The sequence below is a fragment of the Polypterus senegalus genome, chromosome 14, assembly GCF_016835505.1.
Source record: "Polypterus senegalus isolate Bchr_013 chromosome 14, ASM1683550v1, whole genome shotgun sequence".
Taxonomy (NCBI): domain Eukaryota; kingdom Metazoa; phylum Chordata; class Cladistia; order Polypteriformes; family Polypteridae; genus Polypterus; species Polypterus senegalus.
The window spans coordinates 66,632,493-66,660,092 of record NC_053167.1 but is presented as its reverse complement, the minus strand read 5'-3'; the positions used below and the strand labels follow the sequence as shown (position 1 = coordinate 66,660,092).

Below are 27,600 nucleotides of genomic sequence, written 5' to 3'. Positions count from 1 at the left end.
TCCTTCGTAATATTTTCTTAGTCCAAAAAAGAATGACACCAAACCTTCCCATACTGAAATGTGCATTTAATTAATCAAGAAGTGAAATATTGTTTCTTTGGACTGGATAAATATTGCTTAGGTTTTGCATATTTTTTAATAAAAAAGGAAACTGAATCTAAACACATTTAATGTTTATTTTGTCTGATACTCCTCAGCCTAAATAACTTGGTATTAACTATTCTGATAAGGTACAATTTTTATCTTGCAAAGTATCCCTAACTGCTTCTAAAATGCCCTAGAATTTCAATCGATGAGGACGAAAATGGCTTTGTTAAAAAAAAAAAATTGTTCCTACTCAGGTACTACATATCTTGTCTTATCCATTATTACAGAAAAATAAATAACCAGTGCCACTGATAGCCACACATTTCTAAGAAGTGTCACATTTTATTTTTCAATTCTGGTATGAAAGCATTCTCACGAATATTGTATGTAAAGCACACAAATCTTTCAAGCCAGGTCAAAAAGAAATAAATGTGTATTGTTCCAACAAAAAATATCATGAATGAAAAAATGCCTTACTCACAACAATACCAGTGGATGGGCTCAGGTCCAGTTCAATAATGAATCGGTACCGCCTTGCCAAAAATGTGACTTGGGTAGAGGGTACCAGGAGGTAAGACTGTGCAGCAGGAGAGTCGTCTGGTTGCCAGCCATTTGGAAGTATGCTCAGTATGTCAAGTTCATTTACAGAGTTAATCTGGATTAAACACAAGCACAATATATGCAAATTGTTCTAATGGAAATAGAATTGTATTTAACAGACATTTTCAAAATAAGCCTAATACAGAATATTTACCAAAAAATGTAAATGTATTTCTCATATTAGACTTGCAAAATAAACATTAAGGCATCTGTACAATCAATGTCTACTCTGTGCAGCTTTTATGGGTGGAAATCAAATAATTACTATTACAGAAAGCCAGCATTATCCAGTATTTTGGTTATCATAACTTTTATATTACATGCATTCATATTCACTTTTAAATACCAGCGTTAATGTCCACCTTTAAATATTAATTCAAGATACAAGACAACTAAATATGTACACTTCAAACTGAGTCTATAATTAATTTATGACATTAATGATCTAAGATAAAAGCAATATGTTGTGACAAAAACTCTATCAATCTAAAACTTATTTTTATTTATTTTTCAAACTGTACTACTATTAGTAGGTTAAAGTCAGTCAAATATATTGTACACTGCTATATCCTATTCATACCAAATCTCCTACCCATCTAAAAACTGAAGAGTGTAGATTTAAAGCAATAACTCAGAGATATCGAAACATCCAACAGGTTAGCGGAGGCTGAACATGCTTAGTTATTCAGGACATGACTGTTCCCCATAAAGTGAATTTGATTACTGTGAAATTTTAAGTAAAATAAGATATCATTTTTCCATGAGCAGCAGTAAGCTATCAAAATGTTTCAATGATTTTTTTCATCACAAATTTATTAAGAAGTATATGTAATAATAACCCATTAGGTAAAAAATTAGGAACTATTGTCAATTGAAGACTATCTGATAAATAAGAACACCTTTCATTCCAAGAAAGAACATTGAAAAAACATGTGAATCACTGAGGCAGTACAATTTCTCACATTTAATATTATGTCCTGGGTAAAGTTTCAATAGTCTGAGTCAACAAAGATGTATAACTTGTACAATTTTAACTTAAATCAGACAATGTGTTGTACAAATTGATAGAGAGTGTATTTTATTGAAGGCTGGCTTCCATTCTTCACCTGAAAATCTAAATGAAAAGTAACCATTCTAAGAGCTGGGGGGTGAAGCGGTACAAAGTAAATGGCTACTACAATCTACATTTTCCAGTAAAAAAGCAGTTCAATCTGTTAAAGTTTAAATTCTCGTTATCACATTAAAGTTTTAGTGACTATTTATCATTACGTGATTTTTTTTTTACTTTCGGATTGTACTGAAGTCGTCTATGCTTTAATAAGAAATACAGATTGAGTTTTACTTTGAACGTAACAACATTTTAAGTTTTAAAAGTTGCTGACCATAAATTTTACACTTAGATCATGCATATGCATCCTACAAATAATTACACTCGAAATTTAGCTTCCTATCAACACATTTTTCCACTATTTCCAAATTAGAAACTTTGCTAAACAAAATCTGCCCAGTTTTCCTTACCTCCCACCTATTTCTATTCCGGAAGAAATATTGAGGCTTGATAACTCTGACAGCATTTCTATAATATATAAAAGCATTTTAAAGTCCCTTCCTTTCAAAGATCCCAGTGGGAAAATGATCTCTTACTCAATATTTCAGAAAAGGAGTGAATGGCTGCCATGCACAGAATTCACTCTACCTCCATATGCGCAAAGCATACAGTTATTCAACGTAAAATCTTTTATTGAGCACAACTACCTCATTTAAAGTTGTCCAAAATGTTTCCATTAAGTACCAACCTGCAAACATTGCAGTCGAGCTCCAGCCTCATTGGGACATATATTTTGGGCATGCACCAACATTAACATTATTCTGGAATAGAATCATTAATTTCTATAAGGTAGCCTTGGTGTTACAATCACTCCTAATCCATTTACAGCCGTGTTTGGTATACTACTATATGAGCTTAAAGTGGAGAAGAACAAACAAACTGTAATTACCTTTATTTCACTATTAGCATGTAGACGTATCTTGCTCAACTGGAAGAATCCTAGTCCACCGCTTTTCTGTCAGTGGGTAACTGATGTTATATACTATTTGAAATTAGAAAAATCTAATTCTCACTTAGAGGATCTGATCAAAACTTTTTAAAAACCTGTCAGGATCTGATCAATAACATTTTAGAATAAGCCTTTACATAAGGGAAAAGGATTCTCTTCCCTCTTTTCTAGTTTTACTCTGGCTGTTGGCCTTCCTCTCTTTCTCTTGGGTGTGGGTTGAACTGAATTTATTTTTAAGTTTGACTTGTTTGTATGGAATGTTACTTGCTGTAATAAATGCAATTAAAAAATAAACAATACAATTAACCGATAGAATTCTATTTTAAGGAAAACAGAGAAGTGACCTGTAGTATTCAGGACTTTATATAAATAAATGTGTGATAGCTACAATACTCTTTTGTTCATTTTAATGTATAGCCTCTTAATCAAAGATCTTATGAATGATTAGAGTCATAGAAGCATAAGCTTTAAATGCTGTAAAATCTAGCATCTCATTCTGTATTTCATTTTTTTCAACACATCTCTTAAATGTTCCTATAACAATGGAGACATCTGTGTACAAGTAAGGCAACAGAATCTTTAACTTTGTTAATATGCAAGAAGTTTAATTACAAAATAGAAATGCTTCCTTTATGAAGGCCACTTCAAAAGCACAGAAGAGATACGGATACACAGGCTTATTTGTTAGTTTGTTAGTTAAACAATAAACACTACAGGTAGAAGTTGCCTCCCACTCAATAAGTGCTTATCTGCTGGCCCCTGTACTAGCTATACATTTACTGCTTATAGATCTTATTTTAAAGTATTAAAATGGTTAGGTCAGTTTTAATTTTAATATTTAGGATTTATTTTTTTATTAATATTTCTTTTTGTGAAATGGCATAGTCTGAATGAAAATCATGCACTGTAGTTTACTTATTTAACTGCTAAAATCACATTCACTGTTATTGGATAATTCCTCCTTAACAAAATACTGAAAGAACCTTCAGTAATCATCCTTGTACCTTCTAACTGGACTTATTTGCATGGGTTAAGACAGTCACGTAAAAGTAATTAGTAATGTGATTGCCTTTTCCAGAAGTAAAATAATCAAATTATAACTTTAGAGAAATAATTAGTAATGTCTAATGGTTTATTTTGTCTAGCTATTATTCCAACACTGTTCTCAGCAATGTCTCAGATTATATAGTTTATGTTTCAGCCAGGGTTGATACCATTGATCAAGAACGTTCTTTGGTCATTTAATCTTTGTGTGGTTTTTCCAAGTATTATTTTGCCTGCTGTGTTATAAATTCTGCTTTTGGTTTTGTCTTTGTTGTGTTTATGTACTAAAATTTGTACTGAGTTTACTAATCATACCAATCTCACTGTGGCTGCACAGATGGTAAACCAGCTGAGGGTTGGGAAGGCTGCAGGGATCTGTGGTATCCGGGGTGAACTTCTCCAGGCACGGAGCTCCTGGCATTGCAAGCAATCTTTGCTTCCATTTGGGAGATGCGCCATCCCAACTGACTGGAAAACAGGACTTGTCATCCCAATCTGGAAAGGGAAGGGTGATCAACTAAATTGTGGCAACTACAGGGGAATAACACTGCTCTTGGTGCTGGGTAAGATCCTTGCTAGAGTCATCCTCAATAGGATCCATGATCATTTGCTCACCTACCAGCGACCGGAGCAGTCTGGTTTTACACCTAAGATGTCTACCATCGACAGCATCCTGGCACTGAGCGTTCTCATGGAGCGCAAATGCGAATATAAGCAGAGTTTCTTTGCAGCCTTTGTCAACTTTCATAAAGGGTTCGGCTTAGTTGGTCGAGCTGCCTTGTGGGACATCCTGAGACTTTGCGGGTTCCCATCAAGGTTGACCCGAGACGAAGATTGGAATCCTTTGGTACTGTATCTCTTTGGAGAATCCTTGGGTACCACTGGTTTGACTTTGTGTTAAATGTGCGGGTGTTCATGGAGTCCCAAATGAGGCACATTACCTGCATTGTCGTTGTTGAGGACCCGAGTCGCTGGACTAGGCCAAGGGGATGCCCATGTGACACCAGGCTGCGGCAGATGGATGATCATTTCTGGAGGGTTGGATTGGATTGCCTGTATGGGGGGTTCCCAACTAAGATCCTGAGCTGTTTCGTCGTGTGGTGGGTGTGACAACACTCTGTACCAGTGCATGGTCCCCAACCTGACCTGACTAATTGTTTCGTAAATGTGTAATATATTAAGCAGGCTGCATGTTCACTGAACTGTCTCCTTTACGTGGACCATAATTCTGCAGCTGGGGTACGAGCACCTGCATTCTCACTGCAGTGTAGGCATTTTCCATTGTGACCTCTGCTTTGCTTGTAAGGTACTTGTTTGGTTTTAGGTTTTGCTCTGTATCTTGAATTTTGGGCTTTCTTTTTAAAATATTCTTAATAAAAAGGAAAAATAGTTTAGACACATTGGTCCCAGGTTAAATGTGTATGTAAACCAAGTGTATGTTCTTTTTAAAGTTCAGGTCATAAATAAGAAGTTAATATTATATAGTAAGATCAAATCCATAATAGTTCTAAAGCCCAATAACCACAGTCAGGAAAATGGTACTCCAATTCAGTTTTTCTTTTTTCATAGAAACAGTATTTATAAGAGAATGTGCAGTCAATCCTTAACATTCACAACTTCAAGCATTTGCACGATTTTATTAAAAACATCATTATTACTTTCACATTGGCAACCACGCACATTTGCAGGCCGAGAAGCTATACGAAGTAGTGAAAAAAGACCTCCATGTGCACATTTGTCACATATTTTCATTGTTTTGCCCTCTTTATAAAAATATTTTATATATATATATATTTTTTATATTATGCCCCCAAAGAGTACCACAAGTCCTTTGGGTACTAACCTTATGCATGCAAAGCCATTGATATATGTTAAGGATAATAAAGTTGTTACATAATTTTCGTGCCAGAATGTCATCAGCTGCTGTTGGCTACAACCAGCTGGCAAGAGACATTGAGGCTGTCAATTCCAACATCTATTGCAGTCTCTACCTTAAATACCAACTTACGTCTGCTATGCTCCCATACTCTGAGACACTTAAGGATCTTAAGTGGTGCACAAAGCAGGTGTTGCTGACAGATTATTTCAAGCTGATGCATCTTTCACAATCTCCAATGCCATTTGCTAGCATTGACGTGCAGAGTATTAGAGTTGATGTCAACACCTCACCAGCCTCGGCATCTTACAGCAGCAGCTACTAAAGTCTGCTTTTATTAAGACGTTAGTACTTCAACTTAATATACTAGCGAGAAAAAATGTTTTGCATGTTGCCAATTATTTTCTGTACTGTGTTTTACAAGTTATTTTATGATTATCGTGTTATAAAATGTTCAAATTATCAGAAGCCATATTTCATTATAATCAATTCTAGGCAGAAAACTGTATTTTGAGCAATGTCTAGTGAAAGAGTACAGCTTTTAGTGGGTCACAGGAATCTGAGCCCCTATTTCCCCACAGGTTCTATGTATAAATATTTACAGCTTTGACTTTCACGTAATTTTCCAGCAACACTACTCCCATGAAAGCCGAGGATTGACTGTAATAGTATTTTGCAAGGGACTGACAGTAGTCCATATTTTAGACCATTCTTCTTTATAAAAAGAACTGTTTCAGTTTATTGATATTTATTGTATTCCTTGTGTAAACCCATTTCTTTAGGTCCTACCACACGATCTCAAATAGTTTGGGATCTGGACTCTGATTTGGCCATTTCAGAACAAAACACTTCTTCTGATTAAGCTATTCTGTTCTTTATTTACTCATTTGTTTTGAGTTATCTTTTTTCATTACCTTGCTTCTATTAAGCTTCAGGTGAGGAACCACTGCCCTGATGTTTCCTGTAAAATTTCACAATACAATTTTGAATTGAATTTTACCTCCATAATAGCAAGCTGTTCAGGTCCTAAAATATCAAACCTTCCCTAGATGCTCCCCCAACATGCTTCACAGGTTGAGATGAGGTTTTGGTGTTGTTGTGCAGTGCTTTTTCACTACAGACAAAGCACTGTGTATTTCTAACAAACAGTTCAACTTTTGTCTCATATGCTAACAGAATACTGTCCTAGAGGTGTTTTGGAAAATCCAGGTGGTCCTTTGCAAATCTGAGACATGCAGCAATGATGTTCTTCTATAAGTACCAATTTTTTCTTTTTATACTGGACTCATGAACAGAGATTGGCCCGTTCAAGATACTTCTAAAGGTCCTTTGCTGTTACCACCTTAAGGTTTTTTTTCACTTCCTGCAGGAATGTATTCTGCACTCTTGTTGTGATCTTTGCAGGATGCCTATTCAGAGGTACAGCAGCAAGAAAACCGAATTTCTTTAAAAAGCTGATGATACACGGCCTTCAGCTTTTGCGTCTCAACTCCTCTAGCAATTCTTTTGAACAGCACATGGTTCACATCAACATACCTTACTTGAGGAGAGCACAATCTGTCAGTAACCAAACTTTTTCATATGGCTGAGGATTTATAACTTACACCACACTAATCTTAATTCTCTGACTGGTGCACCCGACCCCAGTTTCCAATAGGAAAAGTTAATAGCCCAGCTGTTTGTATTCTTTTTTCAACTGTGAATTACAGTATTCAATGATGTATTCAGTAGTGTTTTTGTGTTTTATTGGGTTAATCAATTTTTTTTGTTTATTAATTTAAGCAAATTTCTTTGTCTATTATTGAAACTTTGTTGAAGACCACACTTTAATTAGTAATTAATGCAGAAATCTGAAGAGTCTGGTAATTATGATCAACTTTTTTGGCAATTACATATTTGCAATAAGAAAGTGGTTATATATATATATATATATATATATATATATATATATATATATATATATATATATATATATAAAACATGTCTTGCCTTGTTTAAAATCAACTGACATAAATTTGTACCTCAACCACATTAAGCCTCGGAATTGTAAGAAGCAGTTTCTTTATCACAAAATATGCATTTTAGTTCTGTCTCGAGTTCAGTCTGGTTCTTATGTCATTTACAACTAACTACACTACATTAAAAGGCCCTTTGATGACCACGCTGGTACCTGATACAAGAGAAAGGTTTGAGCTGTTAAAGATAGGGAAAGAAAGCCAGACTGAGTGGAGTTAAAATATTTAGTTAAGTCAGCAAAGGGTAAACTTAACAAATGCATGTGACCCAATCATTTACGTGTGAATTGACTTTTCTATATAATATTTCAGCAAAAGTAGAAAAGTTCTAAACAGTGAAGAATCAAATGTGTAACTAATTACAATGTGCATGTGTGTGCATTTAAATATAAAATTGGTACCTACCAACTTATCCTTGGGTGTTGTGCTAATGACCTGGTTGAGATGACTGAGAAACCATGCCAGTCGAACATTTCTGGATATTCTGTACTCCTTCTTCATCAGCAGGTACACCTGTCCTGCCTCCTCCACCTAAAAGTCAAATTAAATTAACTTAAAAAGTCTGTTTCCCTTTATTACAAACGTTCGTATTTGTAAAATGTGTCAAAGTTAATTTCACAAGTCCCAAATAACGTGTAGTAAATCGGGCTCAATGTAATCCATGAAAAAAAAATGAATGTAGTAGTGAACAATGCTACCCTTGCAGGTCCAGGGATCCAGATTCGATCACTAACCCATGGAGATTACACTTTGGCGTGGCATTTTTTGGGTATCCTTAGCCTTGTCCCTAAATCTCAGACACGCATGTTAGGTTTTGTTTCACTGCAGTTTGTCGAGGTGTGAGGGTGGTTTTTGTTCATTATCGTTACTCCTTAAGTCACCCAACCTGCCAGTGTGTATATTGTAAGTACAAAGAATTGAAATTGATTGTAAAATCCATTGATTGTAAGCCTAATGGGCATGGAAAAGGGCCCTTTACATTAAATGTCTATTATCTTTATTGCGACCGATTTTTCTCTGTAATCCTATAATAGAATATAATTTCATAGATAGATAGATAGATACTTTATTGATCCCAAGGGGAAAGTCATGAGGTGTAAAATGAAAACAAAATAAAATCTTAAATTATCGCGATCGGGATTATTTCCGCATGCATGCCATGTACTTGAATTGGTAAACATTATTAAACACTCCCTTTTTTACAGCATGACATACACGCGCAAACACCAAAGAGGAAACCTTATACAATGCCCTTAAACAATGCAACAACAAAATTGCTGCAAAAACCCTACATGCAATTGTTTGACTCGTCTTTCTGAAACAGGCGCAAGAAATCATCCTTCAAAATTCGTTGACCAAAATAGCAAAAGTCATTCGTATGAGCCCCAGACTTGTAAATCCCTCAGTTCAAGAGAGCATGCATGCAACTCGCGTTAGGCGTATTTATTCTCTGTAGTTTACCTCAGCGTCCTGTCTCTCTGCCATCCCGGGATTCTCATTCCTGAGAGACTCTATAAGTGATCCTTTCACTCAGTCTGCAGATTTTATAGCCTAGTGAACAAACCTCTCTGTTAACGGAGTTTGATTTTGACAGGTTTCGCTACTGTTTACGTTACAGCGAACAAGCCTCACGTGAACCGGAAATGCACTGCCACTTTTTGTCCCTCCTCTAGGACTGACCCGGACGTTTTTCTGTTCTTTTTTTTTCCAAATCTATAATATATATCGCAAATTCTAATTACTTAACACGCTGGGATGCTTGTTTTGTCTCCTTTCGGAATACGTTTTATATTTTCAAAAAGAGAAATAAGTGAAAGTGCGAATGATACTGTGTATTTGTGCCTCATCTAAACTCAAAACAGCAAATTCACATTTAATAACATAGACACACACCTCTATATGGACATACTAGTATTTCCGGATCCTGTGTTGACGATCAATTAAAGCGTACCTTTTTGAAAGAAAAATAGAAACCTTTTAAAGAATGCAGGTAAGTATATACTTAAATACATCTGTTTATTAGAGCGTTGAAGAGTCCGAAATTTTTGATTAAATTGTGCCTCTCGTGTGTTGGTAAGGTAGCTGGAACACCTTATGAGCAATATTACTGAACGAAAAGTAAGGTTTCTATTTCCACACTGGCCGTTGTTTAGGTTTACGATTGTACGACTCAACTGACTGTCTCTGGTGTTCAATGTCCTTATTTTTAAGAATTGTTTTACGGATTTCATTTAAATGCAATTATTCTGAAATGTTTTAAATATACAGTGTATATGGGATCCCATCAAACTGGGGTTCGAGCAGAAAGTAATTCTCTACAGGTTAGCTTCTACGGTGTAGTATGTGCAGAAAGTCATTACTGGCTTTAATTTCTTTCAGCAACGAGAAGAAAAACAACTGGAAACATCAATTGATGCCCTTATTACCAGAGTGGCTCACTTGAAGGCGTCCTTGCAGAGTTTTATCATTAAGCTTGAGACTGAATATGACAGACTGACATGGTAAGAAATTAAGAAGCCATAGCACCTTGCGAAGCGTGGACGGATTTGGCACTGACTTTATAATGTTTTGGATTAAGAAGATCGACATCTGTGCTTCTATAGTGGATCACCAGGGCTCCAAAAATGGATGTGCATATAACGAAATCAATTCCTTTTAAATCAACCCAGCTCTGTTCCTTAATTAACTCCTTGGTACATGAAGGGAAAACGAGCACTGTTTCATGCTGGCAGAGATTTTTGTTTTCCCCAAAGACTTAGAATTTTTTGATTCAGTTATACATTCTTGCACTGTTGTTGTAGACGAGGGCCAATGGAAATTAATAGGACAACGTGTGTATTTCGGAGAATGACACTGATCAGTTTAGAACTAAATTATGAGTATTTTTTTTTCCTCAGCTATTGTGCACAACTTAGAACACATTGTACTTGTAACTCTGTTAGTGATCAATTATTTACATACAGCAGATGTTATATTTATCAGTACATCTCAGCTGTGCCATTTCTGTGTTTTTTATTGCATCTGCATGTCGGCAGTGCACGTGAATCGTTTCACTTCATTTTTTATGCTTTGTTCTATTAATTCTCTCAAAGTCTGTAGTGGTATGTTTCACAACAAAATGTAGCCAATCCACTATCTGACACAAACTTTCAAAGTCCTGGACTACCTTCCATGCTGTGTGTAGAAAGTGCATAAAATACCATTCGATTCTGAGCCCTGCTCTGCTGGCCTTGTCTACGAGGTTCTATAATTTAGACCAAGCAGCATAGCCTATTCATTCTGGTGAAAGTTTGCTTGTGGCTGCCTGTAACAACATCCATCTCTGGTGCTCCTTAGGGTCTGTTTTGTGAGTGACAAAAGAATTGTAGCTTGTACTTACTTGAGAGGCCTGAAATCGGAATACTGAGTGCATTGCTGACGTGTTGAGTGTATGGCACACAAAGAATTCTTCTGAGACATCACTTTTAAAAACTGAGAACTATTATAATACTTACAGTTTGGTGGGAGGGAGCTTTGGGTCCCACCTCATATACCCTGACCATCTTAGTACATAACCTTATTGCTGATTCACTGGCACCGGTTGCCACAGTCTGGCTTTTGTTGTAAATTAAGACATTGGCTATTTCTACACTCTTGTCTCTGTGTGCTGTATGTTGTAGGCTCTAATCTTTTTGAACTGCAAAAGGGATGGATCACTCCTAATCTTTCTATCTGGAACCAGTCTGTGGTTGTGCCATATGCAGCTTAGGCCGGAGTTATACTTCACGCGACGCATACTGCAGCGGACGCTCCTGCTACGCAAGCGTTGTAGTGTTTATACTTGCGCGTACTTTACGTAAATCTGGAGGAATCCACCAGGTGGCAGTGCGAGATATTATCGCGGTGAGAACATGTTCGGCTTCTCTGTGTTGTGAATTGCCTAAAACACCTATTAAATTCCGATAACACCTTACCGCAATATCTCTGAAAAGGATGTTTATTGATTAAATCCATAAATCCAGGGATGTATGTGTCCATTCCAGGAAGCATTGGGCACGAGTGAGAAACAGTCCCTTGACGAGGCCTCAGCTTATCGCAAGGTGAATACAAACACACACATACACTAGCGTCATTTTAGTGGCACCAAATCCCCAAATCTGCATATCTTTGGAAGGAAACCGGAGCACAGTGTGGAATACAAGCAGGAAATACCAGCAACATAACTCCCTGCGAGACAGCAGTGCTATCGCTCCGCCACCGTGACACCCCCATGTGTGTAATTATTCCCCCATGTGTTTATTTATTAACAGTATTCATTATTTAAACGAAATTATATGTAAAATGTAACATACACATTTTAATGCATTTCATCATGAAAGTGATATTAAGTATAAATCTAAAGATTCTAAATGTGCAGAGAGTTGGAATATCATACATTTAATTTGTTCTGTTTGGCGATATATTGCCTATTTCCACTGCTGAAGCAAAATGCCGACATACAGATGCATTCGTGGTGCTTTTATATTCAAGCATTGCATATTCCCGATCGTAATGACACGATACATTTTAAAAGTCTCACATACCATCTTTTGTGTCATCTATTTTTTATTGTTTTACTTTACCCTGCTGTCAGGTCCAAGAAGCTTGTAGCGATTAAAAACTGGGATGACGTTTACGACCGTCTGCTTTAATGATAAAGTAAACTACGAGGTTAAAGCTGAAATTTCCACTTTAATCACAAAATACACGTTTTCACCGTGTCCTTTATTTTTTTCTCAGTGGCTCAAATATAACGCTATACATTATGTTGCTGTTGTTAAGTTGCAAAAAATAAAAAAGACATATATAAATGACACGATACATTTTAAAAGTCTCACATACCATCTTTTGTGCCGTCTATTTTTTTTTTTTTATTTTTGCAACTTCACATCGGCTACATAATGTATAGCGCTGTATTTGAGCCATTCATCAAACAGCAAAGTGTGCACATCGATCCCCGAAGGATCTCCATAGAGGCTTGCTGTCTCATGTAGATAGTAAACAGAGACTCTGACGTCACGTTCCGACTTTTAGCACACTGCACCCCCCGACTTTTTGCTGGTACTGCAACTCGCACGCGTCGCGTTAATTTCTGAGGACCTGCTCAGAGGACACGTGAAATGAACGCTGGGAACGCGTGGCAGCCATGATGCGTACGCGTTCTGAGCGTGAAGTATAAATGAGCCCTTAGTGTTATTGTGTAGAAGGCACACCTGAGGTCAGTAATCTTCACAGGAAGTTTCCAGCTGCAGAATGATAATTGTGTCTATTAACTGCACATGCTTATTTCAATATTATCCAAACCTTTTCAATTTACATTCTCTTAGTAAGGTTTTCAAGAAAATTTTTATTTGCTTGAAGCAAAGCTAGGTTCTAAATTTAGTCATTTCCGGCGCCACATCCGAGTGGCAGCCTTTCCAGCAGCTCCATATACCTTTTTATCTCTATTTTTCTCTATTTCACTGATCACTTGCTGGATTATGTGAATCTCCCCTTGGGATTAATAAAGTATCTATCTATCTATCTATCTATCTATCTATCTATCTATCTATCTAGTCGGGCTATTGCAGTATTCTTCCATTAGAGTATGAAATTATTTTAAAAGAGGAATTTACATATATGGATAAGCATGACTTGCATGCTTTGGAGCATTTATGTGCTGTTGACAGATACAAATGACTACATTGGTCAGAATTGTACAAGTTCTACCTACCATTGGTTTATGTAACAGTCAGGTGTAACATCTTGTATGCTGTAGCATTGCCATAGTAGTGTTACACCATAGTATCACAGTGGCTCAAGGCATTTTACAAATTTAGCTTTCAAGCTTTAATATTTTGAAATATTGAGTTCAATCAGATTAAAACTACAAATTCTGATGGGTGTTGGCATTGAATCCATGGGATTCTTTATCCTAAAGTCTATACTTCCTGCTGTATATGTGTCTTTAATACAGTTTGTGTGTGTGTATGTGTTTGTTTTTTACACAGGCCCTCTGTGCTTGACAATTTTGCTCTATTATCTGGTCAGCTGAATACTATTAATAAACTTTTAAGAAATGAGAAAACCCCTGCCTTTCGGAACCAGGTCATCATTCCATTGCTACTGTCTCAAGACAGGGATGAAGAACTCGCTGTAAGTAATGTATATAATCTGTCAAATTTCACAGCATTTTATATTAATTATAGTATGTATTTTGTGTCAGTTTCATTAAACACACACACATTAAAATTAAATGTTTTAATATTAATTTCTTTTTCAAAAGCACATAAGCCAGTTCAAGTACTCCTACAATAGCATTGGGTACATTGCAGAAACCATCCTTGGACAGGCTGGCAGTTTATTAATCACACTTGCTCACATATCCACATTCATTAATATGGAACAAATTTAAAGTAACTAATTCACCATACAAGCTTTAAGATGGGGCTGGGGGGGAAGTGGGCCTAGAGGGTGTTAGTGTGACTACATAAATGTCCCCTGCAATGGAAGGCTATCCCATCCAGGCCTTGTTTCCTGCCTTGCTGCCAGGGCTGTTAAAGTAGATACTAATGTAAAAAGTGTGTTTCAGAAAATGGATTGATTAAAGACTCTGGATGAGAATTAAGGTTATGATATATGCAATACACTGCTGATTTGTCTAGAATCAAATGATTAGCATATTTTTTATAGAATGGCAAAGATTGCATTTGGCACATTTCATCTAATTTTTTTTTTTAATAATTGTTTTCAGATCTATTTTTGTTAGACCTTTAATATAAGTTTTTTTTGTAAACATACAGTTTCATAACTTATGCACAGGCAGGTTAAGAGAATTTGTGAAGATTCACATAATTAATTTTTTGACAGAAATTAACAGAGCAGCGGGTTCCTGTATTTAGTCATGAGATTGTTCCAGATTATCTACGTACAAAACCAGATCCTGAAGTAGAGGAACAGGAGAAGCAACTCAACACTGAAGCAGCTCGAATGGGAACAGATGTAGCTCAGGTGAGTAAGTATATGATATGTAAGACATAAAAGCTAAATTCCATTAATTAAATATATTTATAAAGCTGAATTTATTTGTTTTGCTTTTACCATGTGTAATTTGCTATAAAATCTCCTCTTGTTTAGAAACAAATTCAAGCACTCAATAAACTCTGCACAAACCTTCTGGAAAAGCTTAACAATCCTCGTGAAGATCGGGAGTCTGAGAATGCTGGTGCGTATTTGCTAAGAGAACAGCTGTAAAAGTGAAAGTAAATTGATGTGTTTCCATTAGCTGTTACCTGGTTAATTTGTAGAGACTTGCATGATTTGGAGTATTTTCACATTGCAGATACTGCTTGACTTATTTAAAAATTCAAGATCAACAAAAGTGTATTTTTTACAGCAGATAAATAAGTACCACCATGGTTTCAATACCTGTTGTTGTTTTTTTTTTTCGCTTTTAGCACACAAAACGTAAACATTCCTTGCAATTAATGTTGGTCACACATATGGACTACAAGGAATCTTTGTTCAATCTTCAAAACACATAACAATTTAATTATGTGATATTTGAGGTCTTTCAAATTCTGATCTATTGTGGAGTGTAATTAAGGCTTCTTGGGTACCTGTAGCATTTCGAAAGGACTTGGATCTGGACTTGGGCAGTTCTTTTGTGGTTTTATTCACATGTTAGATTATTGCTTTGTTGCAAGGTTTGCTTTTTTCAGGTTTTTCATAGTTTGCTTCATATTTTACTTAAATATCCTGTAGTACCTTGTGGAATTCATGGTTGACTCACTAAATGTAATATTTTAATATTCATAACTACTTTGCTCTATCAGCAAAGCAGTTCTGAATATGAATGTTAATTTCAAAACGTGTGTGTCTTAAGGCTGGTATGGCATTCTGTTCAAAAGTAGTTTTTATGTTGCACTAAACATGATATTTAGCACTGCTACATAATAACTTGAACCCTGACTTGCATTTTCTAGGTATATAATGTTATAAACCACATTCTTCTGACAAATTATTTCTAGCAGATATTTTTGAAAGTAGATTCAGCTTTCTTTCAGACCTTGCATACAGACAAAGTTTCTGCAGTGTTTCTAACATCTTGACATTAATCTTGGCAAGTGCTGCCTTTTGATCCTTTGACATTAATTGGCACATGGGATGAACTTGGTGAGAAGACCTGAATGATTAAGTTTTACATTCATGTGAGACTGCTTTGTAACCTTCGCAAGACACAACAGTCTTTTTCACCTCAAAAGCCACCGAAACATCTTTTGATCTAATGATTTTCTATCATTTTACATGTATGATTAAGATCAAGTTCCCAGCATCAGATGAAATGCCTTTCTTTTAAATTATAAAGATAAAAATGTATCACACTGTTAAATTAATTTAAAATAAGATGTTTAACCTTGTCTGCTGATCTGTATTGTGTATAAACGTTAGGCAAACGTATTATTAGTTACGAGTAGTTTTGGCTTCTAGTTGACCAGTTAATACCAAAATAGTTTTTAATGCATGTTATATAACACATTTTCTAATTTGAAACATACACCACATATTTCTCTTTCTATGAATAATATACAATGTGTGCTATGGTGTCATGTGTGTATTTTCTTGTTTCCAGCAATACGACAGAACAAACCAACCTTTAATCCTGCTGATACTAATGCACTTGTTGCAGCAGTGGTATTTGGAAAAGGTCTGTCAAATCGCAGGCCTCAAGGTCCAGGTGGTTCTGTACCTCCTGGACAGACTGTTGGGGGAGCAGGACCTATGCTTTCTGGAGGTCCCACGTTACAGCAGGTGACTATGTCAGGAGCTCCTAATCAACAAGTGGCAATGGGACCTCAGGTAACAAACCAACAAGGACAGCCAGGTAATAATACAAATATTGTTATGATTGTAAAATTAAATTAATGAATATGAACTCCCTATTTTATTTATTTTCCCACTTTAACATTTAACGTGTGCCTTTCAGGACATTCATATTATTGAAATTGTCAGGAGCCCAAATGTGAAATATAGTGCACTCAATAATATTTGGGACAAAGACACAATTTTCCTTACATTTTGGTTTCCATACATTTTGGTCACACCATATAGAAATTATACCACTTTTTATACTCCCCTAACACCCAAAACCCCCATTTCAATGCACCATAATATATGGGATATAGCAACAGTGGAGATATTAAAGCAGTCATATTTAATTCTTTCTCGTATATCCCTTGCATGCAGTCACTGATTAAACTCTGAGATTCACAGACATCAACATGTGCTGAGTGTCTTCTTTGATGATGCTCTGCCAAGCCTCTGACAGTCCCTGCTTGTTTTGGGGGGGCTTGTCCCCTTACGTTTTCTCTTCAGCACATGGAGGACATGCTGAATTGGATTTAAATCCGGTGACTGGTTTAGCCATTCATAGAAAAACTCCTGTGTTGGCTTAGCAGTGTGTTTGAGATAATAGTCTTGTTGTAGTATTAAGCACCGTATAACGAGTTTGGGGGCATTTACTGGAGCTTGAGCAGATAAGATGTTTCTATACACCTTAGAATGCATTGTGCAAGTGCTGTGAGCAGTTCTGTTAACAATGAAGAGAAGTGTTCCAGTAACTGTGGCAGCCATACATGCCCAATCCATAACAAGCGCATCACCATGCCTAACAGATGAGGTGTGGTATGCTTTGGATCTTGATTAGTTTCTTTTCATCTCCACACTTTGCTAATGCCGTTTTTCTTATACAGGTTCAACTTTTTCTCATCTGTTCACAAGACAATTTATCCAGAATTCTGCAGGCTGTTTTAAGTACTTTTTCACAATCTAATCTGGCCATCCTATTTTTGTGGCTACCTAGTGACTTTAATCTTGCCACTGTTTTTCTGTTCATGAAATCTTCTGTGGTTAGTAGTCTCTGACACGTCCACATCTGCCTCCTGAAGACTGTTTGGGGCTTTTTCTTTACCATAGTGAGGATTCTACTTATCAGTGGTGGAGGTCTTCCTTGGCCTACCAGTCCCTTTGCGATTACCAGACTCAACGGTGCATTCTTTGTTCTTAGTGATATTCCAGACAGTTGATTTACCATAGGTAATTCTAAGGTTTTAGCAATGTCTCTAATGGTTTTATTCTTGTTTTTCAGCCTTGTAGTGGCATCTTTAACTTTCATTGGCACAGCTCTCATCAATATGTTGAACAATGGCAACTGCAGACTCCAAAGGTAGTCTGTAGGTAGAAGCAAGCCTAGGTATCTTATACCACCACTTAATGAAGCAAAGAAAAACACCTGAGAAATCACAAACACCTGTGACGCCAATTGTCCCAAATATTATAGTGTCCTGAAATGGGGGGGGGACCATGTAGAAAAAGTGTTGTCATCTCAACAATTTATTTTTGTATAGCCCAAAATCATACACGAAGTGTCATAATGGGCTTTAACAGGCCCTGCCTCTTGACAGCCCCCCAGCCTTGACTCTCTAAGAAGACAAGGGAAAAACTCCCAAAAAAAACCCTTGTAGGGGAAAAAAAAAAAATGGAAGGAAACTTGGGAAAGGCAGTTTAAAGAAAGACCCCTTTTCAGGTAGGTTGGGTGTGCAGTGAGTGTCAAATAAAAAAGGGGTATGATGAGACTAAAATGTATGTGAATACCCTCAAATTAAACAACAACGTTTATTTATATAGCACATTTCTATACAAAAGAATAGCTCAAAGTGCTTTGCAGGATGAAGAATGAGAAAAAAGACAAAATATAAAAATAAAATTAGGCAATACTAATTAACATAGAATAAAAGTAAGGTCCAATGGACAGGGAGGAAAGAAAAACCAAAAAAAAAAAAAAACTCCAGACGGCTGCTGAAAAACAAAACAATTTCTGCAGGGATTCTGAGGCAACAAGACCTCCCAGCCCCCACTAGGCATTCTACCTAACATAAATGATCTCAATTCTGCAATGGACACTTTAATTGCATCTAAATTATTTGATTTGTAATTTTAAACTGTGGAGCAGAGGAGTAAATCAATGAAAAATCTTAACTTTTTTCCAAACATTATGGAAGGCACTGTATTAAGCACACATTAGGACATCACTTTTCTGAAACTGAAAAGTTTACATATCACCACTAAGTTGAATCATTTAGTTTCCATTAAAATGAATGTTTGTTTGTAGTCTATCTACTTCAAATCAGGGTGTTATAAGAAACCTCCATGAACATTTCAATTTTCCCTATATAAAACTTTTGGTGAGGATTTTGTCCCAAAAAAAAAAAAAACTTTGCCAATGTGACAACAATTTAAAAAATGACAAAAAATTTAGTCATCTATTTCTGGAAAAGTTTTTAATTCAGATTTAAATTAAGTATCAAGCAGCTGTACCAGATGAAAAAGTGGTCAAACAGGTGTGATAGGAAAACATAACAGAAATACTAATCATAGTAGAAACAAAGTGTGGCATATTAATAAATTGATTAAAGCTGCTAGGGTTTGGATCCTCAAGTACATATGTTGTATTAAGAATTAGTCTCCTTTTCCTATTGCATGGTCATTTATGTGGTGCTGGTAAATATATTTACCAGCTTCAGTTTTCATCCTTTCATAACAGTGCAGTTATTAAGTTTTCTTTATTTTTAAGATTTTAATCTTCAAAGTTATGCGATTTTATACAATTTATGTTTATGTAACATCTTTAATTGTATTACTTTTACCAGGAAAAATGCCCAGCAGCATAAAGACCAATATCAAATCTGCTTCAATGCATCCCTATCCACGATAAATGTTGGCTCACTGAACCGTATGTATCAAGGACTGCAGCATTGTCTACCTGAGCAAGAAAGACCTGGAGTTATCATCCTCAGAGTAGTACTGAGAGTTCTGCAAATTTCATGTTCATTTTGAAATATTTCAGTATCTTAGAAAGAAAAGGAAGTTTATGTAATCCTGTTAAACTAACTTGAAATAATAAATAAGCTGCTGTTTAGCTGTTGTTATTATCCTGCTATCAAAATATCACTATGCACCAATGTAACAATCACCATTCAAAATACATTTTTGAAGTACTTCTGTAAGATCAGTCAAACCTAAGAATCACAGTATTATTATGTGTGTTTTTCTTAACGCTGTCTCTGTTTTAGTTTATGGTGTGCCTAGTTCTTGCAACTTCAGTTATTAAAAAAATCAAAAACAATGTTATTTTAATGCTAATATTGGGATAAACATTAAACTTAAGTTAATATTTACATGCAATTACAGTTTTTTCTCTGCATATTACTTCTATGATCAATAACTCGAAGTTGTAAGTTTCAATTTCAAGATGTAAGATTCTTAAATCCTATTTAATGCCATTCTCTTTTGTAATATTAGGACAATGTTAGGGACAGGTGCTCTGAATATTTAATTTCTTTAATAGTAAAGATTTTATAAGGCTGTTTTGCATACAATGAATGAAATACTCAAGGACATTTATCTTTATCTGCCTCATGTGAAAACAAGTCCTTATTGAAGTTACTGAGTTACATTTTTGCTGCCCTCTAGTGGTGACACTGCCATATTTTAATTTTGCCTTTGTGTCTAGAATAAAATGCCTACACAATTAATGCATCTTAAATTGTTTGTATTGATATTACTTTTTTGAAGAAAATACTTAGAGCACTTCCCTTTCTTCAAGAGAGACATAGCTAGTGGTTATGCATGCTTGAGTGTGATGTACATTATACATTTCTGTACACACTGCTTTGCTTTGTGGGGCTACAGAACTATGTTAATTCAGACATAAAATAAGTTTACACACATGTAAAGATTCAAGAAAACAGAACAGAAACATTATTTAAATCATTAATACTCCTTATGTCCAAAATAGTTTCAAATAATATAAGATAGGCAAATAAAAAAGAACATGTTTGTGATTTACAAGTGAACCTAACATCTGACTTTCATAAAGTGCTTTGAAGTTACTAGATCTTATTTTATTCAAAGCAGCAAAATTGACTTGGGCGCTATATAAATATTTAATTAAATGAATGTATTATGTTTTAAAATAAACCGGGGCATTATAAAGATATTTCTTTTTTTTTTTTTAATTTTGCTTAAAAAATATTTTTTCTTCTATCTCTTACTTGACGCTCTAATTGTCCACTTATATTTGACCAATATACTGTTTAGTTTGTAATACATATGGTTTCTTTGTGATTGCCATTAGGTTTGTTCACTCTGTTTAGAGTATGCATTTGAACACTTAAAATGATAACTAGTTTGATTGAATTTTGGGTGGTTTATCCATAGGAGAGCTGAGCAACCACAGGAAATTAATAGATGAGACATGAGGTTAGAATGAGTGAATAGAGAAGATTAGAAGAAAATAAATCTGTCATTGAGACGGGGGGAGGTATAAAGCCTTCCAGTTTTATTTTTTATTGTATCTTTTTGTTATGAGCACATCTGTGTTCTCACAGCTCTGAACACTTGAGAATATTAGATAAGAAGGGGTAAGGCAGAGTGGATAACCAGGTAGTGCAAAGTCTAGGTAGAATGGTATCTTTTTGTAATGGAAAAATGCATTCTTGAGGCTCTGAATCATAATTAGGGCTTCCCTGGGTCCTTGCTAACATTCCATTCTGTAGCATCACTCTTGATATTTTTCATTGTGACTTTGGTGAGGAGGAATGAGGCCTGGCTGACAGTCAGAAGAAAAGCATAGAAGAAGAAATTTCTGAAATACAGGAAAATACTGAAGATGATCAAACCAAAAACCAAGTGTTGAGTTGGAAATTACATTCTGCTCAAAGGATAATAATTTGTTATGGTCTTCTGCTAAATTCACTTGGTATTGGACAGACAAGAAATGGAGGTTTCCTGGTCAGAACGTTCATATAAAGGGCCTTCAAAGTGGGATCTCTAGGTCAGACAATTTGGAGAAAACAAGGCCAGCTGCATTCTACCATCTGTGACATAATGCTTGCACCTTAATCCATAATATAAAAAAGTCAGCCACAAATGGCATTTTTAAGGTGACACTGTATTCAATGCAATACACTTTTAATATATTTAATTTGCTCCTTGTTTTCATGAAAAAATGCGCTTATTTTTAATCACTTTTTGTGCAAATCAACCAGAAACATGTGGTTCTCCCAAAAGTCCAATTGTAAATTCACATGAATTCAAGGAAGTGAAATGTTACAATTGTAAACTCCAAAAACTCCCATGACATATAAATGCAGCATATACTGTATCTCCCACTGAGAGACAAGGGAGGACATGAGCTGAGACTGTGCTGCTTAGGGAGAGCTTTGCTAACTCTTCTTAAATATTAAATGGCACCAAATTCTTCCCTGCACATTAGCCTCAAACAATTTGCTGAGGGAGGTACAGGAAGCAAGCACAACCTCTCCAGCAGCTGCCCCCAACAAAAGGAAGTGATGTGCCATCTTTGTGCCCCAAGAGATTTAAAAACCAGCAGGGTGTGCCCCAAATGTAGTAAACATATCTGCAACATAGAGTACACACCATCCTTAACACGCAATGCCACTCATGTGAATGAACACCCACACAAACAGGCATGTTCATGTTATCTTATATCCTGTTTAAATCGGAAGTGTTTGCAAAATAAATGGTTAGGTAAACACAATTTTTTTTTTTAACTCTCACTTTTCTTAGTAGACAAAATCATACACGGTCATATAAGACATAATTATGTGGCACAACTTCAAAATTTGAAACGGTTTCAAAATAGCTAAAGCCTAAATATTAAGGCCTACCAATCTGATAATCAGTCTGCTTTTTACTGTTATCAAAATAACACATTCATTGTGCTTACAATACTTAAAAATGAGTAGTATGACTTCAGGTAAATATGGTTTGTGTATAAAAAATTACAGAACGTAGTACAGAACTTGTGGTAATGACTAAGAATGAAATTCTAATATTAAATGACAATACCTGTTTTGTTGTTTTATAAACAATTACAATGGGCTGCATAATTCTGTGCCTGATCATTAATAATCTTTAGTACAGCTAAAGAATTGTATTATTAGTAAAGTATCATTCTTGCTTAGACTGTATTTTTATTAAAATATTTAAGACATAATGTTAGCAAGGTGGCTTTGAAAATAATTTTTCTGTTAGCCATTAAAGACGTGAATAAAAGTATTTTTTACATTTTATATTGAAGAATGCTTACCAGATTTACTGACAAAGCTACAAAATGGCTACATAAACTATATTAATTGTTTAATGATTTGGATATAAAATAAATATATTATTTTTATTTGCCACCTTGGAGAAACTTACTTTTAATAACAAAAAGTATACATTCTTTCAATCTTATGTTTTCAGATGTCTACACTGGACATCATTACCAATTCCTAAAATTAGATGTGCGTAACTTTAGGTGAGAAATAACACTAAGCAGATTTTATTTTTGCTGTTATTTATATAACATTTTCATCAAAGCCTATCTTGGCAGCACAGTGTAGCCTGTTATGGAGAGCAAGACCATCACAGGGAACACACATCCACACTCATATTGACACAGAGTCAGCTTGGAATCAATGAAAACATTTATTAGAAGTTTTAATCTAACATTCACATCTTTTGGATGTAGTAAAAAAAACAGTCTATAGAAAGAAAATCAGGTAGGTACAGGTACACAGCAAACTGACAGCAGCCTGTTCTTTTTTGAAAGGAGGGACTTTCTTATAGTTACCCTTCCATAAAAGTAATTTCTTTATTCTCTTCTGATGATACAGTACTGATTTGCATCATTTATCATATTGAGAGAAATATTTACATCCCTGGATGAAGCTTTTGGGTTTTTGGTGATTCCTTGGAGTGTCACATGGTCAGTTTTTGGGTGAATTTGCTAGGATACCCACTCCTGGAAAAACTTTTTTATGTTTTTAATGTTTAAATGTTTCTCATTGTACAAATACAGCCTTTCAATTATTTAAAAATGGCCTTGTAAACTGTCTCAGACTAATGAGCATCAACAATTACTATTCAGATATTTTTTAATCTTGGGTATGGTACTACAACAAACAAGACTGCCACAGACCAAACTCCCAAGAGTTCTGCTGTCATATAGAAATGATAGCCTCCTAATCATCAACAAATCAAATGCAGACTTTATAGACATATAATAGGTTTTTAATTTTTAATTTATATTTTGTAAACCATGTAACCTCTACAGAATTAAAAAATGTTGTAGGACACCTAAAGACCAGTTTAAATTAGTATTAATTTCTTTGTTATATAAATGTTTCCTTTATATATTTAAATTTCCTTTATAAGTTATAAAATAATAAGAAATGTTAGCCACAGAAGGATTTAGGGCTCCATCCAGGTGATCACCCATTTATTACACTGAAGCACAAAGAAAAGCTATTTTTCTTAAGTAACGTGGCAAAATGTTGCCCTCTTGAGGTGACAAAGAGATTAACATCAAGATGTTAGGTCACATGATGGCCTGTTCAAATCTCATTAGTCCTTTTTTCCGCTTGGGCAAAAGAGATACAGCTATGTATACATGGATGGGCAAAAGTAGGTTTACAGTTGTGAGTACATGAGGCCAGCAATTTGAGCACTTACTGGATTGTACCTAAGTGCACTGTGCCATTCTGACATTCTTTTGATTGAATTAAGTTTAATAGAGATTTAATAAAGCTATTGTAATAATCAGAACCTGCATGTCTTTTTCCATACGAAAAACTGTAAACCTACTTTTGCCCCCAATTTACATTTATATATATAAATTACTGTGCCACCCATCTAAGGCAGGCTGAAGTTCATGTAGACCAAGAGTTCCCAAAGTGGTCGATATCGACCCCCGGGGTCAATTTAAAATTTCTAGGGGTCGATAGTTTCAATAAAAAAATTTGGGGGTCAACAACAGCAAAAATAGAACTACTTAATACTGCTATTTGTTTGTAACTTCAAAATATCTATGATTCCAGTAGGCACCTAATTAAGAAGTAAAATAATTCAAAAAAACATACCAAACTTGCAAATGAAAAGGTAAAATGCGTCATTAAAAGAGTCATACGTAAGAATGCATGAAAATACATGTAGCACAAACATGTCTGTGCATTGTCTTATCGAAAGTATCAAAGCAAGTGCGGAAAATTAGCAGAATCTATCAGTCTTGTACGGTCATGCTTTCATAAAACACTAGAAATTGGTTCGCTTGATGTGACGTATTTATTTGTGATTTGAACTTTGGATATAATTATTTATTGAGGAGCAGTACTACGAAAAAGAAAATCAGAGGACACAGTTTATTTATTCCAGTTTGAAGAAAAGTCTTCTGTTTCAAGTAAGTACATACTTTATTGGGTTTTTTTTATCACAGGGGCTGTTGAAATTGTTTGTTAATAAAAGTTTTTATTTCTTCAGCTAATAATATGACTGAACCAAAAAGAAATGCAGACAGTACAGCTTGGACTATTTGTACTTATTTTGAATTTACATATTTATTTCATAAATGTTAAAAATGTAAAAAAACTCTACTCATATATTTTTGCTTTAATTTTCGTTAGTGCAGGTTTCAGTATTAAATGTTGCACAAGATAATGCCATATTCCGTAGTCCTTTTATCTTTTTCAATCATTAATTACAAGTGATTAAAATGAAAAGTTTGATATCTAGTGAAGTATTTAATATCGAGTACTGTAAAAATTTATCAATTTGAGTAAGTAAAGTAAATGACTAGGAGGTCAACGGTTTTAAAAGTTTTGGTAAAGGGGTCTGCAGCCGAAAAAAGTTTGGGTACTCTTGATGTAGACCTTATGTTTTTTATTTGATACATGGGTTGTCCCTTTGATCTGGTATAATAATGCATATCCGATCCTTTTCCCTCATGACAGCATTTTCATCTTTGGACAAAGCTGCCCATTTTCACCACTTACTCTCAACATCACTCATTGAACTAACCACTCTTATAGTCAAAGTGATTTGAGAAGACTGTGTTGGCCTGGCTTAGTGACTCTAGCCTTGTCTTGTCTGGGCTTTGGTTTCCCAAATTGTGTGTCAGTTTATTGTTGTTTTGTTCATCCGTTGCCCACCACACAAAGTTATCAGTCATTAGCATTACAGCAAAAAAAAAAGAATGTACATGGCCCAAGTGGGTGCAGGAAAGTTTCTACTACTCTGTTATTGGCATTGTATAATGCTGGACAACAGAATAGGCAATAAGACCTATTTTTTCAGACCTTTATTTTGTATTTTTGTGATCTTTTTTTTTTTACCCTTCCTCTGCATGCTTTGCCTATTTTTAAATTTTTATTTCTAATCCTACAACAATGGACACACAGATATATATTCACTTGTCTTTTTATTAAGATGGATATATACAGTGCTTAAAGTGAAAACAAATAAATGCCAAAACTCTGTTTTTGTTGGTTTGTTTCAAGAATGCAACTACTCATATATTGCTTCTGATGCCAAAACACGAAGCTATACAACCATTTACTGCCAGAACCCTTCTGAAATTGAAAAGGCCCACTTCAAGCCCTCATGTTAACTTAGAAAAAGTGCAAGTGACAGACTCACTGACCCTGTGTTTGTAGCAACATACAGTATTTTCACATTTACTAATAAACTTGTGATGATGTTCTCATGGTTTTTCTATGCCACTCAGATAAAACTGTGTGTCTTGCTTGTACAACCTCACTTCTATAGCGATGGGACATCTTCATCCTTGGTGTGCATCATATGGAGGTACTCCTTCAAGTAGTAGGCACAAGGCCTATGTCTGAAGAACGAGTGGGTATATAATAATTTGAAAAGAAAGTTTTCTAGAAAAGCATTCATAACCTTTGCACCATAAAAGGAATGGTATACAGCTTTCATCACCACTTTTTTGTGTTTGATTGCTGCAAATGCTGCAAGTACAAAAGCAAACCAGTATTATATTGACCGGACATGTAGCCCTTGGAAGCATGTAATCAATATTGACTTCACCCCCAATTTCATAAAAAATTGTGTACATTATCTTGCTTGGACTATCTAGACCTTCAGTGACTTATACATTACAGGGAGGGTACACTTCTGTATGCTTGCTGACACTCCACTCCATATAAAACTTCATTATTTCTCACTTTCTATAATAATATAGATAATATATATAATTCTATAATATATAATTTCCTACTTGTCCATTCATTTTGGATTTTGCTTTGCATTCTGATTCAGCTAAAATTGTATTTTCCTGAGCTATTGGATTTAAGTACTACTTTTTTTCTGGAAATTTACCCCGGGTGATAACAACATTCCCTTAGAGAGTGCTAAGATGATCATTTGTGAGTTACCCCAGCTTTGTACTGAAGTCTGCCATTCTCCGGTAATTACATTTTTGTGCATCTCATAGTATTACTCCACATATTTTGCTGGATCAAAATCTCCAAAACCATCAGTTTCTGTTTCCTCTGGGTCGCTCCGTTGTTCTCAACCTTTCTTTCCATGCTCTGCTATACAGTACTGCCCCAGTGATCTGTTTCTGTGCCAGATTTGTTTTTTCCTTAACAGGGGGTGGTTTTCCAACCCTCTGTTGATAGCAAATAGTCAGACTAAAATCTTAATATAATTCAAATGCCACAGTATGTGACAGTTTTTTAACAAAGGATCGTGGTGTCACCAGGCTGTGCTTTTAATTGGGAGCTCACTAGAACTGTTAATTTTGAAGTATGTCATCCCGCTCAGGATTTATTATCACAAGAGTATCAAGTCTGCTCTCTCTATTGAAATAAACTCCAGCAATGGACCTGTGCACAATGACATTTCTTCATCAAATATTGCTGTGCTTAGCATACGGTAAAGTACTAGAACAATCTGATTCATTGCAGACTGCAATCTCAATATTGTCACAGAAAAACAGAAAAAGAGACTCGAGGAGTATATATCTCTAAATGTGGTGACTTTGTCTTTGTGCCTACTTTGT

General features: G+C 35.3%; 2 protein-coding genes across 8 annotated transcripts in view; one reads left to right on the top strand and one right to left on the bottom strand.

Moving 5' to 3' along the window:
• The window catches only part of szt2 (SZT2 subunit of KICSTOR complex), a 337,146-nt gene extending 327,828 nt beyond the window's left edge, over positions 1 to 9,318 (bottom strand). For 6 of the 7 annotated variants that reach the window (XM_039735443.1, XM_039735448.1, XM_039735446.1 and 3 more), the window contains exons 1-3: positions 9,141 to 9,314; positions 8,085 to 8,210; positions 569 to 742 (exon numbers count right to left, since the gene is read on the bottom strand). In XM_039735443.1, the coding sequence (XP_039591377.1) occupies positions 569 to 742; positions 8,085 to 8,210; positions 9,141 to 9,164 (324 nt within the window). In that variant the 5' untranslated portion in view covers positions 9,165 to 9,314. Of the gene's footprint in view, positions 1 to 568; positions 743 to 8,084; positions 8,211 to 9,140 lie in introns of all 7 variants that reach the window. The other variant, XM_039735449.1, reaches the window with a different exon arrangement.
• Positions 9,319 to 9,407: 89 nt separating this feature from the next.
• On the top strand, positions 9,408 to 20,280 carry med8 (mediator complex subunit 8). The gene is made up of 7 exons (XM_039735450.1): positions 9,408 to 9,669; positions 10,059 to 10,180; positions 13,688 to 13,832; positions 14,547 to 14,687; positions 14,814 to 14,901; positions 16,309 to 16,560; positions 19,385 to 20,280. The coding sequence occupies exons 1-7, from the start codon at positions 9,664 to 9,666 to the stop codon at positions 19,447 to 19,449; spliced, it is 819 nt and encodes a 272-aa protein (XP_039591384.1). The 5' UTR covers positions 9,408 to 9,663; the 3' UTR covers positions 19,450 to 20,280.
• Positions 20,281 to 27,600: the final 7,320 nt, after the last annotated feature.